The sequence below is a fragment of the Myodes glareolus genome, chromosome 1, assembly GCF_982192425.1.
Source record: "Myodes glareolus chromosome 1, mMyoGla1.1, whole genome shotgun sequence".
NCBI lineage: Eukaryota > Metazoa > Chordata > Mammalia > Rodentia > Cricetidae > Myodes > Myodes glareolus.
This window is the reverse complement of record NC_142026.1, coordinates 64,514,876-64,542,196: the sequence shown is the minus strand read 5'-3', so window position 1 is coordinate 64,542,196 and position 27,321 is coordinate 64,514,876. Positions and strand designations below refer to the sequence as shown.

General features: G+C 49.8%; 1 protein-coding gene across 1 annotated transcript in view; it reads left to right on the top strand.

The window, feature by feature from the left end:
- The window catches only part of Sympk (symplekin scaffold protein), a 33,783-nt gene that overhangs the window by 3,357 nt on the left and 3,105 nt on the right, over nucleotides 1-27,321 (top strand). The window contains exons 2-22 of the mRNA XM_087908573.1: nucleotides 979-1,102; nucleotides 1,226-1,291; nucleotides 4,983-5,036; nucleotides 5,120-5,193; nucleotides 8,521-8,647; nucleotides 9,902-10,151; nucleotides 11,110-11,280; nucleotides 12,364-12,603; nucleotides 15,872-16,026; nucleotides 16,378-16,528; nucleotides 18,412-18,616; nucleotides 19,266-19,416; nucleotides 20,362-20,597; nucleotides 21,082-21,163; nucleotides 21,305-21,418; nucleotides 22,143-22,290; nucleotides 22,926-23,086; nucleotides 24,088-24,196; nucleotides 24,477-24,577; nucleotides 25,046-25,136; nucleotides 25,820-25,921. Of these exons, the coding sequence (XP_087764699.1) occupies nucleotides 998-1,102; nucleotides 1,226-1,291; nucleotides 4,983-5,036; nucleotides 5,120-5,193; nucleotides 8,521-8,647; nucleotides 9,902-10,151; nucleotides 11,110-11,280; nucleotides 12,364-12,603; nucleotides 15,872-16,026; nucleotides 16,378-16,528; nucleotides 18,412-18,616; nucleotides 19,266-19,416; nucleotides 20,362-20,597; nucleotides 21,082-21,163; nucleotides 21,305-21,418; nucleotides 22,143-22,290; nucleotides 22,926-23,086; nucleotides 24,088-24,196; nucleotides 24,477-24,577; nucleotides 25,046-25,136; nucleotides 25,820-25,921 (2,893 nt within the window). The 5' untranslated portion in view covers nucleotides 979-997. The remainder of the gene's footprint in view (nucleotides 1-978; nucleotides 1,103-1,225; nucleotides 1,292-4,982; nucleotides 5,037-5,119; nucleotides 5,194-8,520; nucleotides 8,648-9,901; nucleotides 10,152-11,109; nucleotides 11,281-12,363; nucleotides 12,604-15,871; nucleotides 16,027-16,377; nucleotides 16,529-18,411; nucleotides 18,617-19,265; nucleotides 19,417-20,361; nucleotides 20,598-21,081; nucleotides 21,164-21,304; nucleotides 21,419-22,142; nucleotides 22,291-22,925; nucleotides 23,087-24,087; nucleotides 24,197-24,476; nucleotides 24,578-25,045; nucleotides 25,137-25,819; nucleotides 25,922-27,321) is intronic.

Here is a 27,321-nt window from a genome sequence, read left to right as displayed (position 1 = left end):
CTGCTGGTCTTCACAGAGTTCTGTCAGTGTGTAGAGATTTTACATTTTCCATAATTCTTCTTCCTTTCTCTCGAGGCAGGGTCTTGCTTAGCTCTACAGTTGGCCTAGAACTCACAATCCTCCTGCCTCAGACTCCAGGACTGCTATGACTAGAGAGTGTGTTCCTGCCCGGCTTCCCTCTCAGTTTCTTTTTACAGCCCTGTCTGTTGGCTTGCTCATTTATCCCGGGGTCCATCCTGTGCCACGCGGGACCTTGTACATGCTCTTCAGCACTGTCCCTCAACTTGCAGAGCCCATCAGTATGTAGGTGTCGCCTGTGTAAGAGCTCTTGCTGTACGTGATGTCTGCTCTGAGTTACTTCATGGACTTGTCAGTATGATTTTATGCTAACTGTGTGGAAGTTCCTCTCTCTCACTTTCATAGAAGGAACAGCTTAAGGATGCTGTCTTGCAATGAGTCTGTCTGTCTGTCTGTCTGTCTGTCTTTCTTTCTTTCTTTCTTTCTTTTTTGAAGACAATATGAAGAAGCCCTGACTGGTTCTGAACTCACTGTGTGACTCCTGTTGTTTTCATCTATTTGCATCTTGAAAATGCTGAGATGAGAGATAGGCACCACCATACCTAATTGTAGGTGGCCTTTCTTCCCTTTTTTTTTTTTTTTCCTTGAGATGGGTCTCACTATGCAGCCCTGGCTGGCCTGGAACTATTTGTGGCTGTGCACACCTGAAATTCCAGCTCTTGGGAGGCACAGACAGAAGGAGTAGGAATTGATGGCCATTTTTGACTACTAGACCAGCCCAACCTGCATGACATCCTGTGTTTAAGAAAATAATAAAAGTATTGGAGATGAAGCATTGTATGTACCTCTGACTGGGACATCGTTCTCCTGCCATTGGACACTCTGCGCATGAACATAAGTTCTCTATGCAACCTAGAGGAAGGAGGACTGGATAGGGAAACTTACTAGTTTCTTTTTTAGGGAGAACCTGACAGCAGTCATGGCAAGTGGCAGCGGGGACAGTGTCACCCGCCGGAGCGTGGCATCACAGTTTTTCACACAAGAGGAAGGACCAGGCATTGATGGCATGACTACTTCTGAGAGGGTGAGTATAGCTGAGGACTCGGCAGTGAGAGCCTTTGCATGACGCTGCCCAGCAGCAGAGCTCAGGAGGACTGTGGGGATTGGCCTGGCCTGTGTGTGACGCCTGGCTCGTCCCTCCTTCCAGGTGGTGGATCTTCTAAACCAGGCAGCGCTGATCACCAATGACTCAAAGATCACAGTGCTCAAACAGGTGAGTTGGGGGGTAAGGTAGAGAGAGGGCAGGACAGGGGCAGGGTATAGAGTTACTGAGAGAGCATTGGTAACACCCAAAGTCACACATGCCTGCACTCATTCGTGCCTATACACACACATACACACCTGTGATATATACCTTCACGAGGACACTCACCTGTGATACACTCATTCACGACTGCACTTGTACATACCTGTATCCCAGAGTGCAGCACTGCACAGCATGCTTATTCAGTACCCTCCAAATCTGGGCCTGGGGGTAGCAGGTGGAGGGATCACAGAGAAGCAGACCTCAGTGTAGAGAATGACTCTAAGGTCACTCTGCTAGTAGCTGGCCAAAGTAGCCCTTGGATTGTGGGGTCCACCTGCAGATCCTGTGCCTTTTCTCTCTCCATGGTCTAGTAGGGTGACCAAACAGTGACGACCCATAGTGGGCAGGACTGACAAGCAGAATCCAGAGAGATCGCCTAACCTGTCCAGGATAGGGAGTCGGGGAGAGTTTTCTGAAGGGGGACATCTGAACCGAGTGCTGGAGGAAGAAGAGACGAAAGGCATAACCAGACACAGCACCAAAGCGTGTACTAAAGTAGAAGAGGATAGGGGTCCTTCAGAATAAGAAGCCAAGATGGCATTCAGAGGTCATTGGATAGGGTGAAGGCACAGCTTGGTGGCAGAGCCCCTACCTAGAATCCCCCAGTGAGGGCTGGGGACATAGCTCAATGGTAGAGTCCCTGTCTAAAATCCCCCAGTGAGGGGCCGGGGTGTGGTTCAGTGGTAGAGCCCCTGCCTAGAATCCCCCAGTGAGGGGCTGGGGTGTGGCTCAGTGGTCGACATTCTCTTTACTTAAAAAAGTACAAAGCTGGGGCTGGAGAGATGGCTCAGAGGTTAAGAGCACTGGCTGTTCTTCCAGAGGTCTTGAGTTCAATCCCCAGCAACCACATGGTAGTTCACAACCATCTATAATGGGATCTGGTGCCCTCTTCTGGCAGAACACTGTATACTTAATAAATAAATAAAAATTTTAAAAAAAGGTAACATTTATTAAAAAAAAAAAAAAAAGTACAAAGCCTTGGGATCCTTCTCCCCGGCAGCATGAAGAAAAAATATACTTTAAAGACTGTGGGACTACCTTGCCTAGTTCAGGACCCTTGTTCAGCATGTGGTCAGAAGGTGACAACCCATCCCGTGAGTGCAGTAGAGTGAATGCTAGTGATGGTTGCTTATGAAGGTGACTTACCAGCAACACTTGGATTTGTATCATTGAGGTTTTGGACCAGCTTTGGTTTTTCAGGAGGATGTCTAGGAGGAGGTATTATTTTCAAAGAGTGTGGGAACTTTGGTGATGGCTCACTGTGAAAGCAAAAGGATTTGGGTTTAAACTTCCAATACCCATTGGGCATGGCTATGAATATGACCTCAGCTCTGGGAGTGGAAAAAGGTAAATCCTGGGAGCCCGCTGACTAGTCAGCCTAGCTAAAACTTCCAGCTTTGAGATAGTTAAGAGCCCGTCTCAAAACATAAAAAGCCCTGACATGTAGGCGGTCTCAGTAAATGGTCTGAATGCTTACCGGTTGCTGCCATTGTAAAGATAGAGAACTGGCAGATAGGTAAAAGGAGGCTGAAGCTGGGCGGTGGTGGTGCACGCCTTTAATCCCAGCACTCGGGAGGCAGAGGCAGGCGGATTTTTATGAGTTCGAGGCCAGCCTGGTCTACAAGAGCTAGTTCCAGGACAGGCTCCAAAGCTACAGAGAAACCCTGTCTCAAACAGAAAGGAGGCTGAACCTCAGGAAGGCAGGAACCCTAGGGTTTTTCCCCCTTTTCTTTACCTTATCCTTGGGATTGGATTTAGAGCCTTGGCTTGCTGGACAAGCACTCTTTTGCTGAGTTACATTCTCGTCTCTTTTACTATTTATTCAAATTTGTTCATTCATTTATTTGGTTTTTTTGAGACAGGGTCTCTCTATGTAGTCCTGGCTGTCTTAAAACTATCATAAGTTTACTCTGCAGCTTCGGCAGGTGTTGAACTTGTAATCTTCCTGTCTCCTCAAGAAGCTTGAATCATAGGCCTATGCTACGAGGCTCAACTCCCTTTTGTTTAGTACTTTTGGATATAGTGTCCTCGCTGCTGACCAGGACCTGCCTCCCCTCTACAGGCGCAGGGAAGCTTCCCAGTGGCCTGTGAGAACCTTGATCTGTGAGGGTCTGATACAGCATAGCTTTTGAGGCTCGGGGTCAGGGATGCCAGAACCACCAGTGCTGTTTCCTTCCTATTCTTGTCTGTGTGGATCTGGGTTTATTTTTTTACTTGACGTTTGTTTCTTTGTTATTTTTATGTGTTTTGCCTACATGTGTGTATATGCGCCATGTGCATACAATGCTGACAAAGGCCAGAATAGGGCTTTAGATCACCTTGGCGCTGGAGTCAGATGGTTGTGACTGGGTGCTGGGAATCAAACCTAATTCTTGGGACTGGCGAGATGGCTCTGAGGTTAAGAGCACCAACCGTTCTTCCAAAGGACCTGGGTTCAATTCCCAGAACTCACATAACAGCTCACAACTGTCTGTAACTCCAGTTCCAAGGAATTCGACACCTTCACACAGACATACATGCAGACTCTGTGTTCCCCAGAGTCCCTCCCCTTGTTAGTCAAAGTGGCAGTCCTCCTTTCAGAGTACAGGCGGCAGATGACTTTGACTTCTCTTGAACCTGGCTGAGGTGACGCGGTACTAGAAAGTATTTAAGAACACTAATGTTCTTAAAGTGAAAATAAGTAAAAAAAACTTTAAAAAAAGCAAAAAACAAACCTAGTCCTCTGGAAGAACAGCCAGTACTCTTAACTCCTGAGCTATCTCTCCAACCCTATATTTAAATTAAGAATTTTTTATTTTCCCTGTATCTCTGGTATGCATGTGTGCTTGTTCACATGGATGTAGGTGCTTGGTAGCGTGGTATGAGATGCATGCATATGTGCATACATGTAAAGACCTAAAGATGACGTGTATTCCTCAGTCACTCTCCACTTTATTAAGGCAGGGTCTCTCAGTAGAACCCAGAGAGTCTAGCTAGTCAGCTGCCTGGGAGCTTGTCTCTGCCTCTGAAGTGCTGGGGCTGCAGCTGTGGTGCTCTGGAGATCCAAACTCTGTGCGTGCTTGCTGAGGGAGTGCTCTACCCATTGAGCATCTCCCCAACCCTTATTTTTATGTTCTTTATTTCAAGTGTGCCTGACCAAGCATATGATGTCAGAGGACGGCTTACTGGAGTTGGCTCTCTCTACCAAACAGCTCCTAGAGATGCTATTTAAATCTTCAGGCATGGGTGACTAGCACTTTACCCACTAAGCCATCTTGCTGGCCCTTATTTTTAGTTTTTATTGTATACAGTGTTCTGCCTGTATGTATGCCTGTATGACAGAAGAGGGCAGTAGATCTTATTATAGATCTCATTATAGATGGTCATGAGCCATCATGCGGTTGTTGGTATTTGAACTCAGGACTTATGGAATAGCAGCCAGTGCTCTTAACCTCTGAACCATCTCTCCAGCCCTAGTTTTAGTTTTTAAAGATAGAGTCCATACTCCAGGCTGTCTTGATAGCATGACAATCCCGTCTCAGCCTTCCAAGTACTGGGATTATGAGCAAGAGCCATTGTGCTTGGCTTTGGAGCCTGGTTTTATGTCTGTTCCTCCTAGGTCCAGGAGCTGATCATCAACAAAGACCCCACCCTGCTTGACAACTTTCTGGATGTGAGTGATCAGCCTGGGGGCGGGATAAAGGTGAGGTAATGCTCCTTAGTGTGGTCTGATCCATCTTCCCTCTGACATTGCAGGAGATCATCGCTTTCCAAGCAGACAAGTCCATTGAAGTGCGCAAATTTGTCATTGGCTTCATCGAGGAGGCATGGTATGGGGCTTCTTTGGGAGTACCTGGGTATCCTGTGTGTGTTCCCCAGAGTCCCTCCCCCATCACATACCTAATGGGATTGCAGTCCTGGATGTCACAGTCCAAGCACTTCAGCCCACACTTCATGGTTGCCTTGTTAGTCAAAGTGGCAGTCCTCCTTTCAGAGTACAGGCGGCAGATGACTTTGGCTTCTCTTGAACCTGGCTGAGGTGACGCGGTACTAGGAAGTGAACTCGGGTTCTCTTTAAGAGCAATATACACTCTTAACTGCTGAGCCATCTCCAGCTCACCCCCCTACACCCCTGTACTATTTTAAAACAATCATCAGTGGTGCTTAGTGCATTCACTCTGTTGTTCTTGTTTGCTCTAGACAGGTCCTGATAAGGCTTAGGTTAGCCTGGAGCTCACTTCATAGCAGAGGATAACTTTGAATTTTGGTCCTCCTGTCTGTCTGCCTGTTTCTGGAATAGGAGGTTTGCCCCCAATTCCTGATCTCACAGTCTAGTTCTGAAACTTCTGCCAGATGGGAACCATACCCTTCACCCGTTTGCTTACCTCTGCATATAGCCGGCTGACCTGCTGAGAGGACATGTGTCTTACTGTGCCTATCTTACCCTACTACTGGCCCTCTGAGCACTCGCCTGACCCCTCTGGGCCTGTGATCCTAGGTGGCCATTCCTTCTTCTCCAGGGTTCCTCAGAAAACCCTTTCTGAGCATTCCCTTCGGCTCCTGCCCATTGGTACTTTTGTCTTCGCTGTCGCTGTTCTTTGTGGTGCTCCACATCACCTGGGTAACTCATCACAAAAAATGTCAGCTTCACAGCAAAGCCTCTGTCTCACTGGCCTCAGACAGGGTTGGTTCTAACAGTGGAGACAAGGGAGGTGCTGAACAAGCAAGGACATCTAACAGTGGCTCAACATCTCATTTAATCTCATCCTGAGCCTTAGATGGGGCCAGTCACCCTCTCTGAGACTCAGAAGAGGACGTAACTTGTTCCTGTCTTTACTCATTCTTGGCTCTGTAAGGGGAAGGAGATAAAATAGCTCTTTTTGTTACCCTTCTAGCCTGCCAGGAGCTATTGAGTTTTGACCTACATGTTGTTCAACCTTCAGCATGAGGTTGCAAGGTGATTATTCTTGATTTGTTTAACTGAGAAAATTGGCTTGGAGGGTCAGGTGGGTTTCCCAGGCTCATTTGGCGGAACTTAGCAGACTTCCAATTTGTTACCCTGTGTCTCTGAACCCAGTGCCTTACATTGTCCCACTCCCCCTGTGTCTCTGAACCCAGTGCCTTACATTGTCCCACTCCCCCCTGTGTCTCTGAACCCAGTGCCTTACATTGTCCCACTCCCCCTGTGTCTCTGAACCCAGTGCCTTACATTGTCCCACTCCCCCTGTGTCTCTGAACCCAGTGCCTTACATTGTCCCACTCCCCCCTGTGTCTCTGAACCCAGTGCCTTACATGGTCCCACTCCCCCCTGTGTCTCTGAACCCAGTGCCTTACATTGTCTCACTCCCCCCTGTGTCTCTGAACCCAGTGCCTTACATTGTCTCACTCCCCCCTGTGTCTCTGAACCCAGTGCCTTACATTGTCCCACTCCCCCCTGAGTCTCTGAACCCAGTGCCTTACATTGTCCCACTCCCCCCTGAGTCTCTGAACCCAGTGCCTTACATTGTCCCACTCCCCCCTGTGTCTCTGAACCCAGTGCCTTACATTGTCTCACTCCCCCCTGTGTCTCTGAACCCAGTGCCTTACATTGTCCCACTCCCCCCTGTGTCTCTGAACCCAGTGCCTTACATTGTCCCACTCCCCCTGTGTCTCTGAACCCAGTGCCTTACATTGTCCCACTCCCCCCTGTGTCTCTGAACCCAGTGCCTTACATTGTCTCACTCCCCCCTGTGTCTCTGAACCCAGTTCCTTACATTGTCCCACTCCCCCTGTGTCTCTGAACCCAGTGCCTTACATTGTCCCACTCCCCCCTGAGTCTCTGAACCCAGTGCCTTACATTGTCCCACTCCCCCCTGAGTCTCTGAACCCAGTGCCTTACATTGTCCCACTCCCCCCTGTGTCTCTGAACCCAGTGCCTTACATTGTCTCACTCCCCCCTGTGTCTCTGAACCCAGTGCCTTACATTGTCCCCTTCACTGGGGAATTGGCAGTAGTTTTCTGTGAGTTTGTTTGCTGGAGACAGGCTCTCACTGTGGCCTTGAACTTGGGACAGCCCTCCTGCCTCAGCCTCCCCAATGCTGAAACTGTAGCATTTGCCAACACACACAGCTGTACTAAATTTTTGGAGTTCACAAAAAAGTGGTGTGTGTAGCAAATGTATCTCAGTGTGCTGAAGGACACAGCATGGCGTAAAGCTGTACTGCCCAGCATTCTGGCATGGGAGAGTCAAGTCTCATGTAGCCCAGGCCTGCAGCCAGTGCCCTAAACACTGAGCCATCTCTCCAGCCTATTTTTTTTTTTGGTCTTTTTTTATTTGTTTCTTTGATGTTTCATATTTTTTTGAATGGTGCAACTGTTGTTTAGAATCAGAATGGAACTTATGTTGTGAAAAATTACATTAATTTGCTGAGTTCTGGGGGGGGGGGGTGGCCTTCTCAAATTTCTTTGTTCCTTGACCAGATGTTACTGGAGGCCTTTCATTCTCTCTGACAACCAAACTGACCCTGCCAGTTCTTAGTTCTACCAAAGGGTCCCTATGGAGCCTTCAGGCTTGAGTAAACAAAACTAGGTGTTTTTACTAAGTCCTTTCATTACAAACTTGATGGTTTCTGTGCCTGTTTTCACCACCTGTGCAGTAGGTATTCTTCAAATAGGATGAAGGAACAGGGCTGAGGATGTAGCTCAGTTAGAGTGCTTGTCTAGAATGTATAAGGCCTTGGGTTCCATCCCCTGCATTTTATAAATCTGTGTGATGGCACATACTTATAAATCCTAGCACATGGGGTGTGGAGGTAGGAGGATCTGGAGCTCAAGGTCATCCTCACCTGTGTAGATAGTTGGATGCCAAGCTGGGACTGAGACTCTGTCTCAGAGAAAAAGATGATGCTCTGGTCAAACTTCAAACAGTTGTTAGCTGTCACTTACATAGATAGCAGGGCCCTTCAGAGTTGAAGGAGTGAAGACTGCAGGACCGGACCAGCTATGCTACAGGGGCCCACGGCAGCCTTTACAGTGGAGATATCAGCATCCTCCTCCACTACTGAATGTGCTGGCAACAAAGATTCTGAAACTTCCACCTCAGTTTCTTGATTCATGGGCCTGAGTCTCTTCCCTACCCCAAGGCCAGCATGACCTGGTCCCTTCTTTTCCCTCCGCAGCAAGCGGGACATTGAACTGCTGCTAAAACTGATTGCCAACCTCAACATGCTCCTGCGGGATGAAAACGTGAATGTAGTAAAGAAAGCCATCCTCACCATGACCCAGCTCTACAAGGTGGCCTTGCAGGTGAGGATCATAGCTGGATGGCCACGTCACAGTGTGATTTGGTTTGGTACTGGGTGGTGAGCTCAAGACTGAGTTGCTCAGGAAAACCTTGAATTTCCCTCTCCCCGCCTACGGCTCCTGTTGCTGGGTTATGGCCTGTACTACCAATCCTGGCAAACACAAGCTTGTCTCGAGCGAGGTTTGCTGCTGTTGTGAGAACAGACAACAAGGCATCAAATGTTGTCTTCTGAGTCCACCCACTTAGCATTCAACAAACATTCCCTGAGAATCTCCACTTTTGAAGCCTTCTGTTCTGCCAGGTGGTGCAGGGACAGCAAGGACCAGGACTCTAGATGCGGCCTTCACAGTGCTAGCTCAGTGAGGGACACAGACTAAAGAATTAGCACAGCCAGGTATGGGTTGCTCACCTGTCAACCCAGCATGTGAGAGGCTGAGGCAGAAGTTCTAGGCCACCTTGGACTACAAAAATAATAGCAATTTTTAAAAAAGGATCATGAGTTTGCAGAGATGCCAAGCTAATGAGAATACTTGCTCTTCCAGAGGATTCAGGTTCACTTCCCACCACCCACATGGTATCTCATAACCATTTCTAACTCCAATTTCAGGCTGTCCGATGCCCTCTTCTGACCTCCTTGGGTACTACATACATGTGGTGCACAGATACCTGCAGACAAAACTTCCATACACATAAATATAAACAAATCTCAAAAAGGTGGGGGAATAACCTGGGTTCTCAACTGTTTGACGACACAGGAGTGAGTTCATTGGTTAGGCCATTCACTGTTAGCAAAATGAAGCTGGTCAGTCACTGCTGCTTTTTGGAGGGGGGCATGTGGGTGTTTTGCCTTCGTGTATGTCAATGCAGGGTGTGTACAATGCCTGTGGAGGTCAGAAGAGAGCATCAGGTATTCTGGAACTGTAGTTGTAATTGAGAGCTTCTCTGTGGGTATGAAAATCCTACCTGGATCCTCTGGTAGAGCAGCCAGTACTCTTAACTGCTGAGCCATCTTTTTAGCCCTGCCTCCCCCTTGGAGGTTACTACTTCTGTATTTTGAGATCTGATGCTTCATCATTGAGTTAGCTGTGTCTTGGTCACCCCCATCCTAGCACTGCCCAGCACTGAGCATAATTGTTGGTTTAACCAAGTGAATGTTCTCACAGTCATTTAGTCTGCAGGTGGGGCAGAGCCTGCTGGTAGTTGATGTGTTGTCTTGGCTCTCTCTGTCTCTTCTATTCCTCTTGGCCCCTCGGCAGTGGATGGTGAAGTCTCGGGTCATCAACGATCTCCAGGAGGCCTGCTGGGACATGGTATCCTCCATGGCTGGGGAAATCATCCTGCTATTGGATTCTGACAATGACGGCATCCGTACACATGCCATCAAGTTTGTGGAGGGCCTCATTGTCACCCTGTCACCGCGCATGGCTGATTCAGAGGTCCCCCGACGCCAGGAACATGACATCAGTCTGGACCGAATCCCCCGAGACCACCCCTACATCCAGTACAGTGAGTGTTGCCGCCCTAGTGCCCTGTGTGCACTCAGTGCCCCATCTCACAGTCACCTGTAGTGCCTGCACTACGAGATGGTACACAGGCAGGAACTAGGCTGAAGATTAAAAAATACACACCCAGAGACAGGCAGAGACAGGGGTCATCCTTGAAACAAGAGTGCCCCATTTGTTGTGTTCTAGGCCAGCTTATATCGGGATCCTTAACTGATAGCCATGCCCCAGCCAAACCCACCAGAAACCACTCCCCTGCCATCAGATCTCGTGCTCAGAGCAGCTGCAAACACAGGAAAACAAGTTGTTTTCCTCAGAGCAGTTGCAAGCATAACAAGTTGTTGACAAGAAATTCAGGGTCTGGGGGTCCACAGCCCCCAACAACCTTCTCCCCTCTTTCCCCTTTTCTTTTCTTTTGTTCCTGACAGGGCCTCATGCATCTCAGGTTAGCCTCGTATAGCTGAAGGTCACCTTGAACTTCTGATCCTTTTAGTTGAACTTCCAACTAAAATTGGTGAGATTACAGGCCTGAGCTGCAGATGAATTGATAGAGTGTTTGCCTGGCATAGAGCCCAGAACTTTCCCCAGCCCTGCATACACTGGGCATGACATGCCTGAAAATCCCAACACTTAAGAGGTAGAGGCAGGAGAATCATGAGTTTGCATCCAGCCCAGACTATGTAATAAGACCCTGTCTTAAACAAAAGACATAACAACAACAACAACAACAAAAATGCTATACAGTGGCCCACAGTGCTGTTTCAGTGTGTTCTGCAGATATACATGGAATTTGCTTTACTTGTCTTCCTGTAATATGAATTCAGTGTGTTCACACCAAAATCTGAAGTGTTGACTTTGAAGGACTAGACTGAGAACAGTGCTTGTTGGGCTCTGGGTGAATCTTCATTTAGTCAGGTTGACACTGGGGCCCCACCAACTGATCCTTCTTCTTCCCCTGTTAGATGTCCTGTGGGAAGAAGGCAAGGCAGCCTTGGAGCAACTGTTGAAGTTCATGGTACACCCTGCCATCTCCTCCATCAACCTGACCACAGCCCTGGGCTCCCTTGCCAACATCGCCCGCCAGAGACCCATGTTCATGTCCGAGGTGATCCAGGCATATGAGACCCTGCATGGTAGGTTGAGAGCCCCCCTCCCCGTGCTGTCCTGGCCAGGTTGCTGTTCCTGAGGAGTTGTTGAGCTCTACATGCTCTCCTGCATGCTGGTCAGCACTACAGCTCACCATGAACTCCATGTTAGATAGAAAACTTTGGTGTGGGATAAAAACTGCTTCAAATGTGGCTTGGGATGCTGGGCCGCAGGATCCTTTCTGACACTCTAGCCTCCCCCTGATCCCTCTGAGAAGGCTGCTGGTCACATTTTCCTATGTTTGTGCCTGAATAAAACTCTAGAAGTCTGGAGTTGAAACATGAGTGGATGCTGACCAGGGATCTAGTCTGTCCATCTCTGAGCTCTTGTGTTGACTTAGTTTTCTGGATGTTTGCTGAAGCTGTAAAGATGGCCCCAGAGATCCAGGCTCCTATTCTGGCCACTTAGCAACAGAGAGAGAGTGCAACTCTTTCCCCATCATTCCAGCAAAAGTCAGGGCTGATACTCATTGTTTATGATTGGCTGAGCAGAGACTGTTAGCCTACCTCTGAGCCAATCACAGTGGCCAGGGAAACGCAGTGTTCTCATTGGCCCCAGTCTCCTGCACACTTGGACAGAGGATGGAGACAGGGTGGTTCCCTCAAAAGGGAATGAGAGTGGCACTGGCCAAGGAACCAATGGTAGATACTGTGCAGGCCGAGTTAGAGTCCTCTTTCTCTGTGGAGCAGGGGCGGCTTGCTCACCAAGGTGACTGAGACTCCGGCTAGTGGCAGGACGACTGACCTGAGCTGTGGCAGCTTGTAGAGAAGGTGGCAGTCACAGCTCTCTCCAGGGTAGCACTGGACTGCAGGTTGGAGACGGGGACCTGAGGCTCGAGTGCTACAGAGAAATGACTTAGGTGTTCTCACCTTAAAGGATTAATATTGTAGAGGTCTCTTAGGCTTTCAGTCTCAGCTTGAAAGGGGGAGGCTACCAGTCCTTGTGCAAGCCTAGGAACTTTCCAGGGAACGGCAGAAAGAGTCCCACTCAAGTTTGGGACTGAGAATTGAGCCTGGCAGACCACACAGTGATCTGTCCCCAGCATCGAGCTTCCACCTCTGTCCTTACAGCCAACCTGCCCCCAACACTGGCCAAGTCCCAGGTGAGCAGTGTGCGTAAAAACCTCAAGCTGCACTTGCTGAGTGTGCTCAAGCACCCTGCCTCCTTGGAGTTCCAGGCCCAGATCACCACCCTGCTGGTGGACCTGGGCACCCCACAGGCAGAGATCGCCCGCAATATGCCCAGCAGCAAGGACTCCCGCAAACGGCCCCGGGATGATGCCGACTCCACGCTGAAGAAAATGAAACTGGGTGAGCTGGGTTAGCATAAGGCCTGGGCTTGTCTGAGGTGGCTTTGTTGCACTGTTAAAGTTGCATTGATACACAGGACATTCCATAACATGATGATGTAAGCATAGCCAAGTAGAAAACTGTAGCATATAGAACATTTATTAAGTGTGATCTTGTGTTTCTAAGTAGGGACTTCTAGTCTAGGAGAGGATGACTTTGGTCTTCTGCCACCGCGTCTGGACTGCTGGGATGACGGGTGTGGGGCCAGTTAGGATCCATTTAGATGGTACAGGAAGGAATGATGTGAGTCGTGAGAGTCGCCTTCATGGCTCTTTTCCTGTTTTGTTTTTGTTTTTGTTTTTTTTTTTTTAAAGATTTATTTATTTATTATGTATACAACATTCTGCCTCCATATATTCCCGCACGACAGAGGAGGGCGCCAGATCTCATTACAGATGGTTGTGAGCCACCATGTGGTTGCTGGGAATTGAACTCAGGACCTCTGGAAGAGCAGCCAGGGCTCTTAACTGCTGAGCCATCTCTCCAGCCCTCTTTTCCTGTTTTGTATGTATATGGAAGGCTCTCTTTTCGTAGTTTTTCAAGTCAGGGTTTCTCTGTGTAGCCCTGAGTGTCCTAGAACTCACTCTGTAGACCAAGCTGACCTTGAACTCACAGAGATCCACCTGGCTCTGCCTCCCTAATGCTGGGATTAAAGGAGTGTGCCCTCACCACCTGGCTTGGACTTTTCTTTTTTAATTTTGAAAATTTTAACATTTCTGGGTTTTTTTGTTGTTGTTGTTGTTGTTTTTTTTTTTTTGAGACAGTCTTACTTCCTCCACCTTCAGGTGTGGGGATTGCAGCCCCACTTTGAGGTGATTCTGAGGTATTAAACATAATTAAAAATTAAACCATGACAGCCTCCCAGTACCAACATTTAAAAAATGTCATCTCTGTTTGTTTATAGAACATTTATGAAGTTATTTAGGGGTTTTGTTTCATTTTTGTCATGGTCTGACTATGTAGTCCTGGCTGACCTTCAAACTCTTAGAGATCCACCTGCCTCTGCTGAAGTGCTGGGATTAAAGATGTGTGTCAGTGTACCCAGCTATGGAATTCTTTTTCATATTCAAGTGGAATTAATTAATTTTGTAAGGGCTGCTGTGGGGATCTATCTACATCCTCCATTGCTCAGTGAATGAGAGCAGTGTTCTGCTCTTAGGTTTCTGTGGAGCGCTTTCTATGTGTGCATGTATGGAGGCCAAGCCACACCTTTGTGGAGTCTGTTCTTTCCTTCCTCCCTTACGCGAGTTCTGAGGATGAGCTCATCTTCAGGTGTGTGCAGGAAGCGTCTTTCCCTGCTGGGCCTGTCACTGTCCTGCTCTGTTTACTATTTATTTTAACTTTTTCATTAGATTGGTTTATTTTATGTGTGAGCGTTCTGCTTGCACACATGTATGCTTACTATGTGCATGCTTGGTATCTTCAGAAGACAGGAGAGGGTAACAAGTTCCCTGGAACTGGCATTCCAGATGGTTTTGAGCCACTGTTCAGGCATTAAGTTTAAGCTATCTCTGCGTCTACAGTGCATCTTTTTAGTGGTGGCTACATCCTCTGTAATGTGATGGAAAGATTGACAGTTATATTTGTGGACATTTCATTTCTGTCCATGCTGTAGGACTGTCCTACACATCTAACCATAGAATACTCCCAAAGGGAGACGCTGAAGTAAACAGTTTGTGCATTTAAAGTTTGTCTGAAGTCAGTTTTCTCCTTTTTTTAAAAAAAAGATTGATTGGTTGGGTTTTTTGTTGTTGTTGTTGTTGTTGTTTGTTTTGTTTTGTTTTTTGAGACAGGATTTCTCTGTGTAGCCCTTGCTGTCCTGGAACTCACTCTATAGAACAGGCTGGCCTCGAATTTAAAGATGTTCCTGCCTCTGCCTCCTGAGTGCTGGGATTAAGGGTGTGCACAACCATTGTGAAGTTGGTTAAGATTTATTTGTAATCATGTATGTGCATGTATGCCTGTGGGTGGGTGTAAGAGCGTGAGTGCAGTTGCCCACAAGGGCTGAAAGAGGACTTTGGACGCTCTGCAGTTACAAGCATTTGTGAGCTGTGTGACATGGGTGATGGACACCAAATTTGGATCTTCTAGAAAAACAACAAATGCTCTTAAGGGTTGAGCCGTTTGTCCAGTTCCATATGTCTTTAAACTTCTTGTTTTGAAGTGATTTTGGGTGGCCACACAAGTTGCAGAAGCGCTACTGGAGGCTTCTATGTGCTGTTTATGGGTATGAATCACACATTGCATTTGGCCCATATGTTTCTCGCTTGCTCACTCAGCTAACGTGTCCATATCCATTAAGTTGTCCCCTACTGTGGAATGACAATCTTCTAGCAAGGCATGGTGGTACATACCTCTGATCCAGCATGTGGAGGTCAGAAGCAGGAGGGTCATGAGTTCCGAGCTGGTCTGGACTACATAGTAAATTTAGGCCAGCCTGAGCTGCATAAGACAATGTCTAGGAAAGGGGGACTGGGTGGAGCTAGAGAGACAGCTCAGGGGTTAAGAGTGCTATCTGCTCTTTCAGAGGACCTGGATTCAATTCCCAGTACTGATATGGCAGCCCATAAACCATCTGTTAGCCCAGTTCTAGGGGATCCATCACCCTCTTCTTACCTCACATGCATGTGCATGGTGCATCGATATTCATACATGCAGGCAAATACCCACACACATAAACTAAATTAACAACTCTTTTAAAAGGTAAAGGAGAGGCCGGGCAGTGGTGGTGCATGATCCCAACACTCGGAGGCAAAGGCCGGTGGATCTCTGTGATTTCAAACCCAGCCTGGTTTACAGAGCAAGTTTCAGGACAGCTAGGGCTACACAGAGAAACCATGTCTCAAAAAAAGAAAAAAAGGTAAAGGAGAATGATGTCAGTGATAGGAACAGTAACAGCAATATTGTCTCCCACTGGGGCCACCTGCCCTAGTGACAATAGGGTCCTGCATTCCATCCTCAGTATGGAATATATTAATGATACCATCATCTTGGAGCCTAATGTGGTCAACTAGAGATTTTTGGATTTTTGCTAACCAAATGAGACCTGAAACCCAGGAAGAGTTGGGTGCCTGGGGCCCTATGACACTTTCATGGCCATGGCAAATTGACGCTTAGGTCCTTGCCTGCTCTGTGTTCTTGCAGTGGTTTTCTAGAGGCAGGGCTACTTGGCTCCCTGAGCACAGGTCCTGCTGCAGTCTAGAGAGCCAGTCTCTTATTTCCTTCTCAGAGCCCAACTTGGGAGAAGATGATGAAGACAAAGATTTGGAGCCTGGCCCATCAGGAACTTCGAAGGCCTCAGCCCAGATCTCAGGCCAGTCAGACACGGACATCACTGCTGAGTTCTTGCAGCCTCTGCTGACGCCTGACAATGTAGCCAATCTGGTGAGGAGAGGGTGAGGCCGTCCCAGGGATGGGAGTCTGGATCCCAGTCCTTTCCCTATCCATGCTCTGCTGACCACCTCCTGGTAGCATCAGCCCGAAGTCCCTCCCACCCTTGGCTGGGCCCTTTCTCTCACCCTTCCTCCTTCCAGAGGCCATTTATCCTCATTATCCCACTCCTCATCACTCTGTTCTTTGGGGTGAGATACTCTCTCAAGTGAACTGCTTGGCGGGTCATTAGCTCCTCTGAAAGCTGAGATAAGGAGGGCAGGCCCAACCCAGCCTCAGTTCCTGCTGCTTCTCACATGCCCTAGGCTGAACTGGCTAAGTGTCCCATCCCTGGACATCCCACAGGTTCTCATCAGCATGGTGTACCTGCCTGAGACCATGCCTGCCTCCTTCCAAGCCATCTATACCCCAGTGGAGTCAGCAGGCACCGAAGCCCAGATCAAGCACCTTGCTCGGCTCATGGCCACACAGATGACAGCTGCAGGACTGGGTCCTGGTGAGTCTTGTGCTGACCCAGCCAGGCCGTGGCACTGGGCTCTCCTGGAAAAGCTGTGGAGATGGGTCTGTGCCATCTAACATGTTACCTCTCATCATGAGTCCATCATTAAGCAGAATGCTTAGTATCTTCAGGCTCTGGGCTTTGAAATCCGACAGACTTCACACGAAGTCCAGACTAAGCCAGAATGACAGTGTCAGGTTACTGAGACTGAGCCTTGGAGTCTTTCCCTTATTTCATCAGTATGCTTTTATTCTATGTCTGTGCCCTTAGAAACCAGAAGAGAGTGTCACATCTCTTGGAGATGGAGGAATCACAAGAGGTTGTTGGATGTTGAGAGAGAAACGTAGGTCCTTTGCAAGAGCAGCAAGTGCTTATCACCCCTGAGCAATCTCACCAGTTCGGGCTTTTGTATTCTTTAAGACTGGGTCTTGTTATGAAACCCATGCTGGCCTCTAACTTGTACCAGTTTTCCTGCCTAGTCTCCTGAGTGCTGGAATTAGAGGTGTGGGCCACACTCGGCACCAGCTTGTTCTTTGAAGTATAAATCATGAGCAGTACTACAAGCACAGCTCCAGTGTCCGTCGGCTGTGAACTTCACAAAGCATGTTCTCTCTTTCCATCTTACGTGGGTTTGAAAGGCTGGACTCAGCTCCCCTTTACCCTCTGCGCCATTGCACCAGCCCTTGTTTCAGACCTTGTCGTGGCTACTGTGAACAGGGGCTTATGCGTCTTTGGTGCGCTCAGATTTTCCTGAGCAGTGTATTCCAAGGGGTGGGGTTGTCGAGTCACATGGCCTCTCCTCTTAAAGACTTTATCATGAGGATGCCGAAGTGGCACACACCTGTCATCCCAGGAAGTAGAAGCTGGAAGATAGATCAGAGGTTATCCTTGGATGCATAGTGAGTTTGAGGACATCCTGGGGTACATGAGACCCTGACTCACAAACCCCTAATGGGCTGTATGGCAGCTCAGGGGTAAAAGTGTCTATTGTCAAGCCCAGATCTTGAGTTTGATCCCCGGAACCTACATGATGGAAGGAAAGAATTCCACACCACACATGCAGCCTGGTATATGCATGTACGTCCCCATACAAATAAATGAGATGTAATAAACATTTTTTAAAAAGAAGCTGGGGAGATGGCTCAGTGGGTACATGTTTGCTATGTAAGCATGAGGACTCGTTCTGATTCCTAACATCCACAGAAAAGCCGAGGTAGTGTGTACCTGTAACCAGCACTGGATGAGGGCAGACACAGGCAGATCGATCTTTCTGGCCAACTAGTCTTGCTGAAACATCCAGCTCTGGGTTCTGTGGGCGACCCTGTCTCAAAAAGTAAAGCGGCTGTTAGATAGATGATTCAGCTGGCAAAGGTATCTGCTGCCAAACCTGATGGCCTGAATTTAATCCTTGGGATTCATTGAGAGAACCAACTCCACAGGATTGTACTCTGACCTCCATACATACATACATATCATATGCACAATGCATAAATAAAATGTAATAATTTAAATAATTTTTTAAAAAAGCCAGTCAGGGTAGCACATACTTCTAACCTCGGTACTCAGGAGGTGAAGGTAGTCAGATCTCTTGAGTGTGAGGCCAGCCTCAAACGCCTCTCACTTCCACATGTGTACACAGTCTAGCACACTAACACACAAGGCACACATGCATACATATGCATATGCCATACATCCATAAACCTAAGAGTTTGCTTGTGACGTATCTCAATGACTGACATTGGCTGTGCCTCCAGGAATGAAGCCTGGCTCGATCCTTGGGTCTTGGTGCTAGGTGGGCTGCACGGTGGGTGCAGTGCATGCACAGCAGAGCCCAGGGCTCAGGTGATGGAGCTGAGGGTGCTTTGGTTGCCTCTGTGCAGGTGTGGAGCAGACAAAACAGTGCAAGGAAGAGCCCAAGGAGGAGAAGGTGGTGAAGCCCGAGAGCGTTCTGATCAAGCGGCGCCTGTCAGTACAAGGCCAGGCCATCTCTGTGGTGGGCTCTCTGAACACCATGTCCCCCTTGGAGGAGGAGGTACCCCAGGCCAAGAGGAGGCCAGAACCTATCATCCCTGTCACACAGCCACGGTGAGTCCTCTTCTAGTTGGAACGTGGGGCCCCATCCCGTGTGCCCTGTTTGCAGGTGTGAGTGTAAGGCAGAGCTGGACCAGGTTCTCCCTCTGTTTCACAGTCAGTGCAGGAACCACCACGCTCTGGCGGGTTTCTGCAGCCATACCTTGGGAGAATGTGGTGCCTTTGTCGTGGAGTCACTAGGTTAGAGAAGTCTAGGGCCACAAGGCATGGTGACAGCGAGGAAGTTATGGTTCCTAATGTGCAACAAGGACTCCTGCATCATCCTTTCTTCCTTATTCTTCCATCACCTTTATCACAAAACCAGTCTCCACCCACCCGCAGTGAGTGTTTCCTGCTCCTTTGCGACCTCACTCCCTCCCCATTCCATCATCCCTTACTCACCCACCCACAGCAAGCCCCACCCAGGGTCTTTGTGCTTACTCTTCTCTTCTTAACCCCTTCCGGCCCCTCCTGTTCTCACAGGGAGACAGCCTACTTGACAGAAACAGTAACAATTTCTTCCTCACACTGTCTTCCTGGTGTGCTGAGTTCCACTCAGGGAATTCAGAGCTGGGGAGGGCCTGTGTGTCTCTATGTGGGGCCAGCAGACAGACTGGTCTGCAGAAAGCATGCTGACACTGTTCTTGTCCCTGCCCTCATGTAGGCTGGCGGGCGCTGGTGGGCGCAAGAAGATCTTCCGTCTGAGTGACGTGCTAAAGCCCCTGACGGATGCCCAGGTGGAAGCCATGAAGCTGGGCGCTGTGAAGCGGATCCTGAGGGCTGAGAAGGCTGTAGCCTGCAGTGGGGCCGCCCAGGTGTGCTCCTCAGTTTAGCTCCAGCCCCTCGCTCCTCTATTCAAGCCACTCCTTCTGGCTTGAATCCACCCCATGTAAAATCAGAGCAACAGCCTTCTAGACAGTGGAGGCTTGTGGAATGGGGGACAGCTCTGCATGGGACTGTCCTGCAGGGCTGGTTCTTACTGGCCACCTTTCTTAGCAGTGTTATATTCCAGACAAACCTGACTTCAAGTTTTTTGCTTTGTTTTTTAAAATTTGTTTAATTTATGAATGTGTGTTTGTCAGCATGAGTATCTATGCACTGTGTGTCCAGGAGCCCATAGAGGCCAGAAGAGGGCACCAGATTCCCTGAAACTGGAGTTACAGGGAGTTATGAGCCACTATGTGGATGCTGGAAGCCAAACTCAAGTCCTCTGCAAGAGAAGTCAGTGTTCTTAGCCATTAAGCCATCTCTCTAGTCTTTATTTTCTATGTTTTGTTGTTGTTGTTTTGCTTTTGTTGTTTTTAGTTTTTCAAGAAGGGGTTTCTTTCTGTAGTCTTTCTTGTGATTGTCACCCACATCCTGTTCATGTTTAAAGGTGACAAAAAGAGAATCTTCAAGGTCTTTTCCTATACACTGAAGTACCTAGTTAGTCCTGGGATCTTGGAGTGGTTTGAAAACAGTTGATAGTTTGTTTCTTCCTTGTCGACTGCCATACAATGTGATGGTGCCGTGTTTATGCTTCATGGTGCCTTCCTTGGTTGGTTGATTCATTAGTTGATTGATTTGGTTTTCTAGATAAGGTTTCCCTTCACCAGGCTGACCTTAACTTGGGTGCTGGGATTATAGATGTTAGCCACTGTATCCACTTTATATGGTGTTTTCACTGGAGGTTCCTGAACCTGGCAGCAGAAGTGCAAGGCGTGATTGAAGTGTGCTGCATTGGCTCAGCCATACTGACACAGTTGCTTACCTACCCCCAGGTACGTATCAAGATCCTGGCCAGCCTCGTAACACAGTTCGACTCTGGCCTCAAGTCAGAGGTGCTGTCCTTCATCCTGGAAGATGTCCGGGGTCGCCTGGACCTGGCTTTCGCCTGGCTCTACCAGGAGTACAATGCCTACCTAGCAGCAGGGGCCTCAGGCACTCTGGACAAGTATGAGGACTGCCTCATCCGCCTGCTCTCTGGCCTGCAGGAGAAACCAGACCAGAAGGATGGGTGAGGGCCTGGCTATAAGCCCCATCATCTCTCCTGTATCCCACTTCCCCTTTTTCCTCAATGCCACACAAACTTGTCCTACCTGTGTCCCTGTCTTTCTTTTTCCAGTTCCTGCAGAATCCTGTGCAGACTGTGCTGTTGTAGGTGTGGGAGGGAGGACTTGGGTCAAGTTCATCGGAGTCATTCCCAACTCTGCTACTTGGTTTAAGTGGCCTGTCACTCTCTGTTTCCCATCTGTAATAACAGTTCCCAGAGATGGGACAGTGTCTTGGTGGTAGAGTATCTCCCTAGCACACCAGAAACCCTGGGTTCCATCCCTAGTAGCAAAAGGAAGAAAGCCTCAGAGAGGGAACATCTCTGCCCCAGATGCCAGTCTGAAGCTCTGGACCCAGGGGCTAAAGAAGCTGTGTGGTGCATCTGGGCCCCTGGGATGCAGGCTGCCTTGCTACACTTCTCCAGCAAGACTTGTGTCTTTCTTGGGCAGGGTATTCACCAAGGTGGTTTTGGAGGCCCCACTGATCACCGAGAGTGCCCTGGAGGTGATACGGAAGTATTGTGAGGATGAGGTAAGCATCCTTTGAAGACCTGTGTTGTAGACCTGGAGGCAAGGGTGGTGTGAGGGTCCAGTCCTGGAGACTTGGTTTGAGAGATGGAGGGGAGGCAAGAGGAAGAGAGCACAGCAGGCTGAGCATTGCCTCCATCTGCAGAGTCGCGCCTACCTGGGCATGTCGACACTTGGAGACCTGATCTTCAAGCGACCTTCTCGCCAGTTCCAATACCTGCATGTCCTCCTTGACCTCAGCTCTCATGAGAAGGACAGGGTGAGCTTGTGCCCATACCCAGCCAGCCTGGCATTCCTTTTCCTCAAAACTCTTTTCCATTTACCATGGTGTGAAATCACCATGGAGTCAGGGGTGCTATCCTGACCCTGACTGTGCACATGCCCTCAAAGAAGGGCAGGCCTGTTCACTCTCTTCTCATGTTGATGAACTGTAACTGCATCCTGAGGCAGCAGCCAGTAAAGGAGCCCATGTGACAGCAGCGTGATGCCACAGTATACAGTGCCTAGGCACCCACCTGTGAAGGAGGAAACGTGTGATAACCATAACACAGTAGCTGTGCTCTGGATGAGATGTGCTACAGACGAGAAGGGCCTAGACCTGTCTGCACTGTAGTCCCTGGCGGTACATGAGCAGTCAGCGCACTGTTAGCATAGCACCTCTGGCCCAGTGCTGAGACCAGACCCTGATCTCGTGGCTCCCAGCAGATGCTGTCTGAGTGAAATGAAGCTTGGTTAGTGACATGTCTTCTAGGCAGTGGGCTGCCTGTCCTGCAAAGTTCCAAAGCAAAGTCCACTTGGCAGGGAGAGTCACTGTTGAGGAATGAGGAGAGTGAGCAGAGCAGGGAGTAACAAGATAAAAAGTGAGCCGCCGGCAGCCTGAGCTGCACTCACTGCTCTCTTTGGCCTCGGGCTGGGCATGTTTCACAGCTGTGCAACTCCGTCTCCATGCTCCCACTCTGTCCATCTTGCCCATTTTCCCCCAGGTGCGCTCCCAGGCCCTACTCTTCATTAAGCGCATGTATGAGAAGGAACAGCTTCGAGAGTATGTGGAAAAATTCGCCCTCAACTACCTACAGCTCCTGGTGCACCCCAACCCGCCCTCGGTGCTCTTTGGAGCTGACAAGGACACAGGTTTGATGCAGCTTCATCTGATTTGTGTAGAGTTCCGCCCAGCCTACTAGAATGGCTGCTGGATAGTAGACAGGTAGACGGGACTGCAGGGTGAGAAAGCCAAGGACCAGGAGAGCAGCCTGTGGGTTCCAGGGCTACCTCAGGCCAAGTCCCGTAGCATACATAGTCGCAGATCCTGCCAAATTACAGACAGAAGGTCCTGCAGGGATGTGGAAAACCCTCCCAGGAGAGGCGTGACCCTGGGGAGGATTTGTGAGCAGAAGTGGTGATTCCCACAAAGGAGGTGGTGGCACAAAGGGTTAACAATGAGGGTCTTTCTACCAACTGTAAGTAGGGACCAGTGTGGAGGGTGACTGAGTTGCCAGGTGGGCTGCTCTTGTAGTCCCTGACAGCCAGCCAGTGTAAGGACATTTATGATGAGGTCATAGTTGTGACAGGACTAGAAGAAAAAGGGTTAAATTTACACTGTAGAATGACCTTCTAGCTGCCTTGGGGCTTGATGGTTGGAGGGGGTCCTACTCTTTCTCCACCTATTCCCTATTCGCACTGACTTCACTGAGAAGGCTCAGACACTGGGGGCAGGGCTTTGGGAAGAAAGTAGAGGCCTCTATTGATGCATGGCCCTGTCCTGTCAGAGGTGGCCGCGCCCTGGACCGAGGAGACAGTGAAGCAGTGTCTTTATCTCTATCTGGCTCTCCTGCCTCAGAACCACAAGCTGATCCACGAGCTGGCAGCCGTGTACACTGAGGCCATCGCCGACATCAAGCGGACAGTGCTGAGGGTCATTGAGCAGCCGGTGAGGCTCCTGAGCCCACCTGGGCAGGGCTGGAGCCCCCAACTCCAGCTGCTCCTTGGGTGTTTACCTCAGTAGACACAAAAGGCTGTCTTCTGGATTCATGGCTTTGACTTGTGGGTGGTGCTTATGTCTTTCGTCAACTCATGAGAAGGCACAGAGTGGCTCAGAGATAGAGCCTGGAGTGGGGCACACCTGGCTTCATGTTCTGCCCTTGTGCTTCTCACTGTGCCCTGACATGAGGGTGCAGGCCAGTCCCCAAGTATGCCGCATTAGCATCTGAGCTATTGGTACTGTTGCCGTTTCAACTGGCCTTCCCCTTGCTGTTACCAGAAGTCGAATCACAGGCCACCTTATGAAAAGCAGTTCACATGGTTGCCTTCTTTGTTTTGTGTGTCAACTCTGCCCCAGCTTTGCTTTGTTATTTTTAAGCAGGTCTCATTTTCTAGAGATCCTCATGCCTCAACCTCCTAAGCGCTGGGGTTACAGGTGTGCACAACCCTGTCCTCGTGACATTTTTAGTATGGAAATCACCAGGTAGAAACAGGGCAAGAAGAGCGGTGAGGCTCTTCATAAGGTGCTGTAGCCCAGCGCTGAGAAAAAGAAGTAACTCCTAGGCAGCCCTGGTGTTGAGTGCCTTAGTGTCCTTCACACTAGAGATGAGGATGCCAAGGGCAGCCAGCAAGCTCCCTGCTTGCTGCTCACTGCAGCAGCTACCCAAGTCTATAAGCCTGCATCCTCAGCTGGGTGTTATCCAGCCAAGCTGGGATGACAGGTTGCAGGAAGGTAGGCAGGGACCAGGAAAACCTCCCTAGGCATTGCCACAGAGGTTGGGCATATAAGGTTTCAGACAGTTGGGTCACTGACCTGCCAGAGAGGAGTACACCACACAGATCAAGGTTGACACTAGGAGAGACCCAGAGCCCAGTGACCTTAACCACCCCAGCTTTTGCAGCCTCCTCGAATGCTCACTGTAACCAGGTCTTGCTGACCTCTGCATCTAGATCCGAGGAATGGGCATGAACTCACCAGAGCTGCTACTGCTAGTGGAAAACTGCCCCAAGGGGGCAGAGACGCTGGTCACCCGCTGCCTGCACAGCCTCACGGACAAAGGTGCCTGGGGTCCTGCCTTCTACCTTCCCTCCCACCCATTCTTCCCCTGCAAGAGCTGGAGCTGCTAAGTCCCCAAGTGACTTTGCTCCTGTGGATTTCTCCCGTCCTTTGGCCTCTGTAGAGAAAAGCCATGTGAGCTGCATTTAGGACGGGAGAGGCTGGGGATCCAGCTCTGGAATTGCAATGTCCCTCCCCATGCCCACAAAGCCCTCCTCCCATATGCTTACCTCCTCTGTCCCCTCCTTATCACCCCAACTCTGTTTTCTCTGTCTTCCTGAAGTACCGCCGTCCCCAGAGCTAGTGAAGCGGGTCCGAGACCTGTACCACAAGCGGCTCCCTGATGTGCGCTTCCTCATCCCTGTGCTCAATGGGCTGGAGAAGGTAGGGCAGGAGTAGGATGGTGGCCAACTCGCTTCCATGGTGATGGGCCAGAGGCTTGTGAGAGCAGTGAGACTCCCATCTTGCCCCTGTGGTTAGTAGTTGGACACCATGTCCCCAAGGCCTTCTCAGCCTCTTCAGGCAGTGCTCCAGCGTCACAGTCACAGGGCCTCTTATGTGTGTGTTTGCGAGCTTGTGAGTGTGCACATACACTACTGTCCTGGCCTATGGGAAACTCCCAGCAACAGCAGGGTCTCCACAAGGTTGTGCCCCTAGTGAGTGGGGCCAAGGATACCCCCATCCCCATGTAGACGTAAATGAGGATGACACTGTCCAGCAGAGTTAGGCAGCAGCTTTGGGGAGACAGGGAACATGGGTTGTGTGTTTGGAGGCCTCACTGGGATGAGTAGGTGAATGGTGGGGCCCTTCTAACTCATCCTACTGCTCCTCTCCCCACCACTTCTGCCTTAGAAAGAGGTGATCCAGGCCCTGCCCAAGCTCATCAAACTCAACCCCATTGTGGTGAAGGAGGTCTTCAACCGCCTGCTGGGCACCCAGCACGGTAGGTGCCCTCCCTCCTAGCCAATGCTCAGTTTACCTCCTTGCTGCACAGGGGTCATGTGGGGAGGGCCCAGGAATGCTACAGTGTCCTTAGAGACCAAGGTCTCTGTTGTCCCTGCCAGTTCCCTCTGCCATCCTAGCCCCCAGGAGGCATTTTGTCCACTGTGGTGAGAAATGAAAGAAGAATTCTGAGGAGTGAAGAATAGCCTGTGATGTGGACAAGTTTCTCATCTGTTCTCCGTGGCCACAGCTTGGGCACAGTGGGAGGCTATGTGACTCCTGAGGAGGCTGCCTCTGTGAACTGCCTTTTTCCACACTTTGCTCCAACCATGGAAGGTTGAAGCCACTTAACATTTAGTGAGACCCTGGCCCTGCCCTGCCCTCTAACTGCCTGTGGTCATATGCTATGTGGAGTCAGTACTAGAATGGCTGGACCCAGTCCTGCCTTCAGGGTTTATAACCCAGTGGGAACAATTAGACCACAGCAAGGCATCTCTCACAAGGTGGGAGGGGGAGAGTGGTGAAGACTTATGGCCACCTCATGCAGTCTCACCCTCTGTCACCCAGTCCTTACAAAGCAGAGGGTGTCATATCTGTATTTAGTGTTCCTCAAGTCTGATCTGAGACCCACCTCTTCGTTGAGGCCTCTGTACTATCTCCCTTCCCTATTGCCACCCATTGCAGGTGAAGGGAACTCAGCCTTGTCCCCCCTGAATCCGGGAGAGCTGCTGATCGCATTGCACAACATTGACTCGGTGAAGTGTGACATGAAATCCATCATCAAAGGTGAGACACCCCTGTCCCTACATGGCCCAGCTCCCATGGACTTGGGGTGGGGCCTCAATAACCTGCATGACTCCACTGGATTAAAGACTATCACCCACTGCTGTACCTACCCAATCTTGGCTTTGGCATCAGTGTGGGCTGTCCCTCCCACCCTACTCTGAGGAACTCAAGGAAGCGGAGCCCATGGAGCAAGCCAGAGGCTCAAGGGCCTCTGTTGTCATGAGCAGATGCCAGGCCTGAGTTGAGGCAACAGAGGACCTCCATAGCAGGGGCTTGGTAACAGTCTGGCGGTTCCCTCTGAGCCAGGCTCTCCCTTCATGCCATAAGCCCACTCCTGCCACTCACGTGGCTCTTGGTAAGTATGGTGTAGATTAGGGTCCAATGTTCACAGAAGCTAACTATGTAACACAGCCTGAGCCAAACTGGACCCCAACCAAGCCTCCCCTGGGAAGACACCACCATTTTCCTTTCTTTCTTCCCTTCCCCAGAGACTTCTGGGCCAGAATCAGCTCTGTCTTAGGATGGGGCCCTTCCTGTCACCCTGTCCTCCAACCTCTCTGCTCACTTTTACGTGGGCTTCTCTGTCCCTCCACGTTTCCTGTTCTGGCTGAAGTAGCTTCTCCAGGGACTGCTTTTCTTCAACAGTCCTAACGGGATGGTCCTGTGAAGACAGGACAGAGGAGACTGCAGGCCCAGGGGAAAGGTTCAGAGACAGGTCTCAAAAGTTGTGGTCCAGGGTTGTGGACTTTAGACACACACACACACACACATTTTCTTTTACTTTTTACCATGCTGGAAGTGGACCGGGAGCTTCAGGTGTGCTAGGCAAGTGCTCTACCAAACTCTCACTTTAGATGCAATGGGAGCAATCCTGTCCCTGTGCAGAAATCGGAGACATGCACACACAGCCATCTTGGATCCAAAATAGAAGTCTAGTCACAGAGGGAAGAGGCCTGACAAAAGCTACACAGGTGGCTAGTAGACAGGGGTCTACCTTTTACAGTACAGTCCCCTTTGGGGAGTCTTGTCAGTCACAACCTTGGCTTGCTGGGCCCCAGCTCCCCACAACCCTCACTACATCTCATCTGTCTGCTCCTGTGAAATCCTGCCCTCCCAACACAGTGCAGGGTACACGGTTGAGACACTGACATCCCTGATCCAGCCTGGCTGGGACTCGGGAAGGACGTGCTGAAGTGGGGTCCATCCAGAGCAGGACACAGCGATGAGGTGATAGTGAGCTGAAGCTGGTCAGAGCTAGCACCAAGTAGAGGCTCCAGGTGAGAGAGAAACTGGCCTTGGCCTCATGCAGCCCTCTATGATGGAGGACACTTTAGGTTGCCAAGTAGAAAGGGTGAGAGACTGAGTGGGAAGCGTGAGGAGAGACTGGGTAGGCTGTGGCC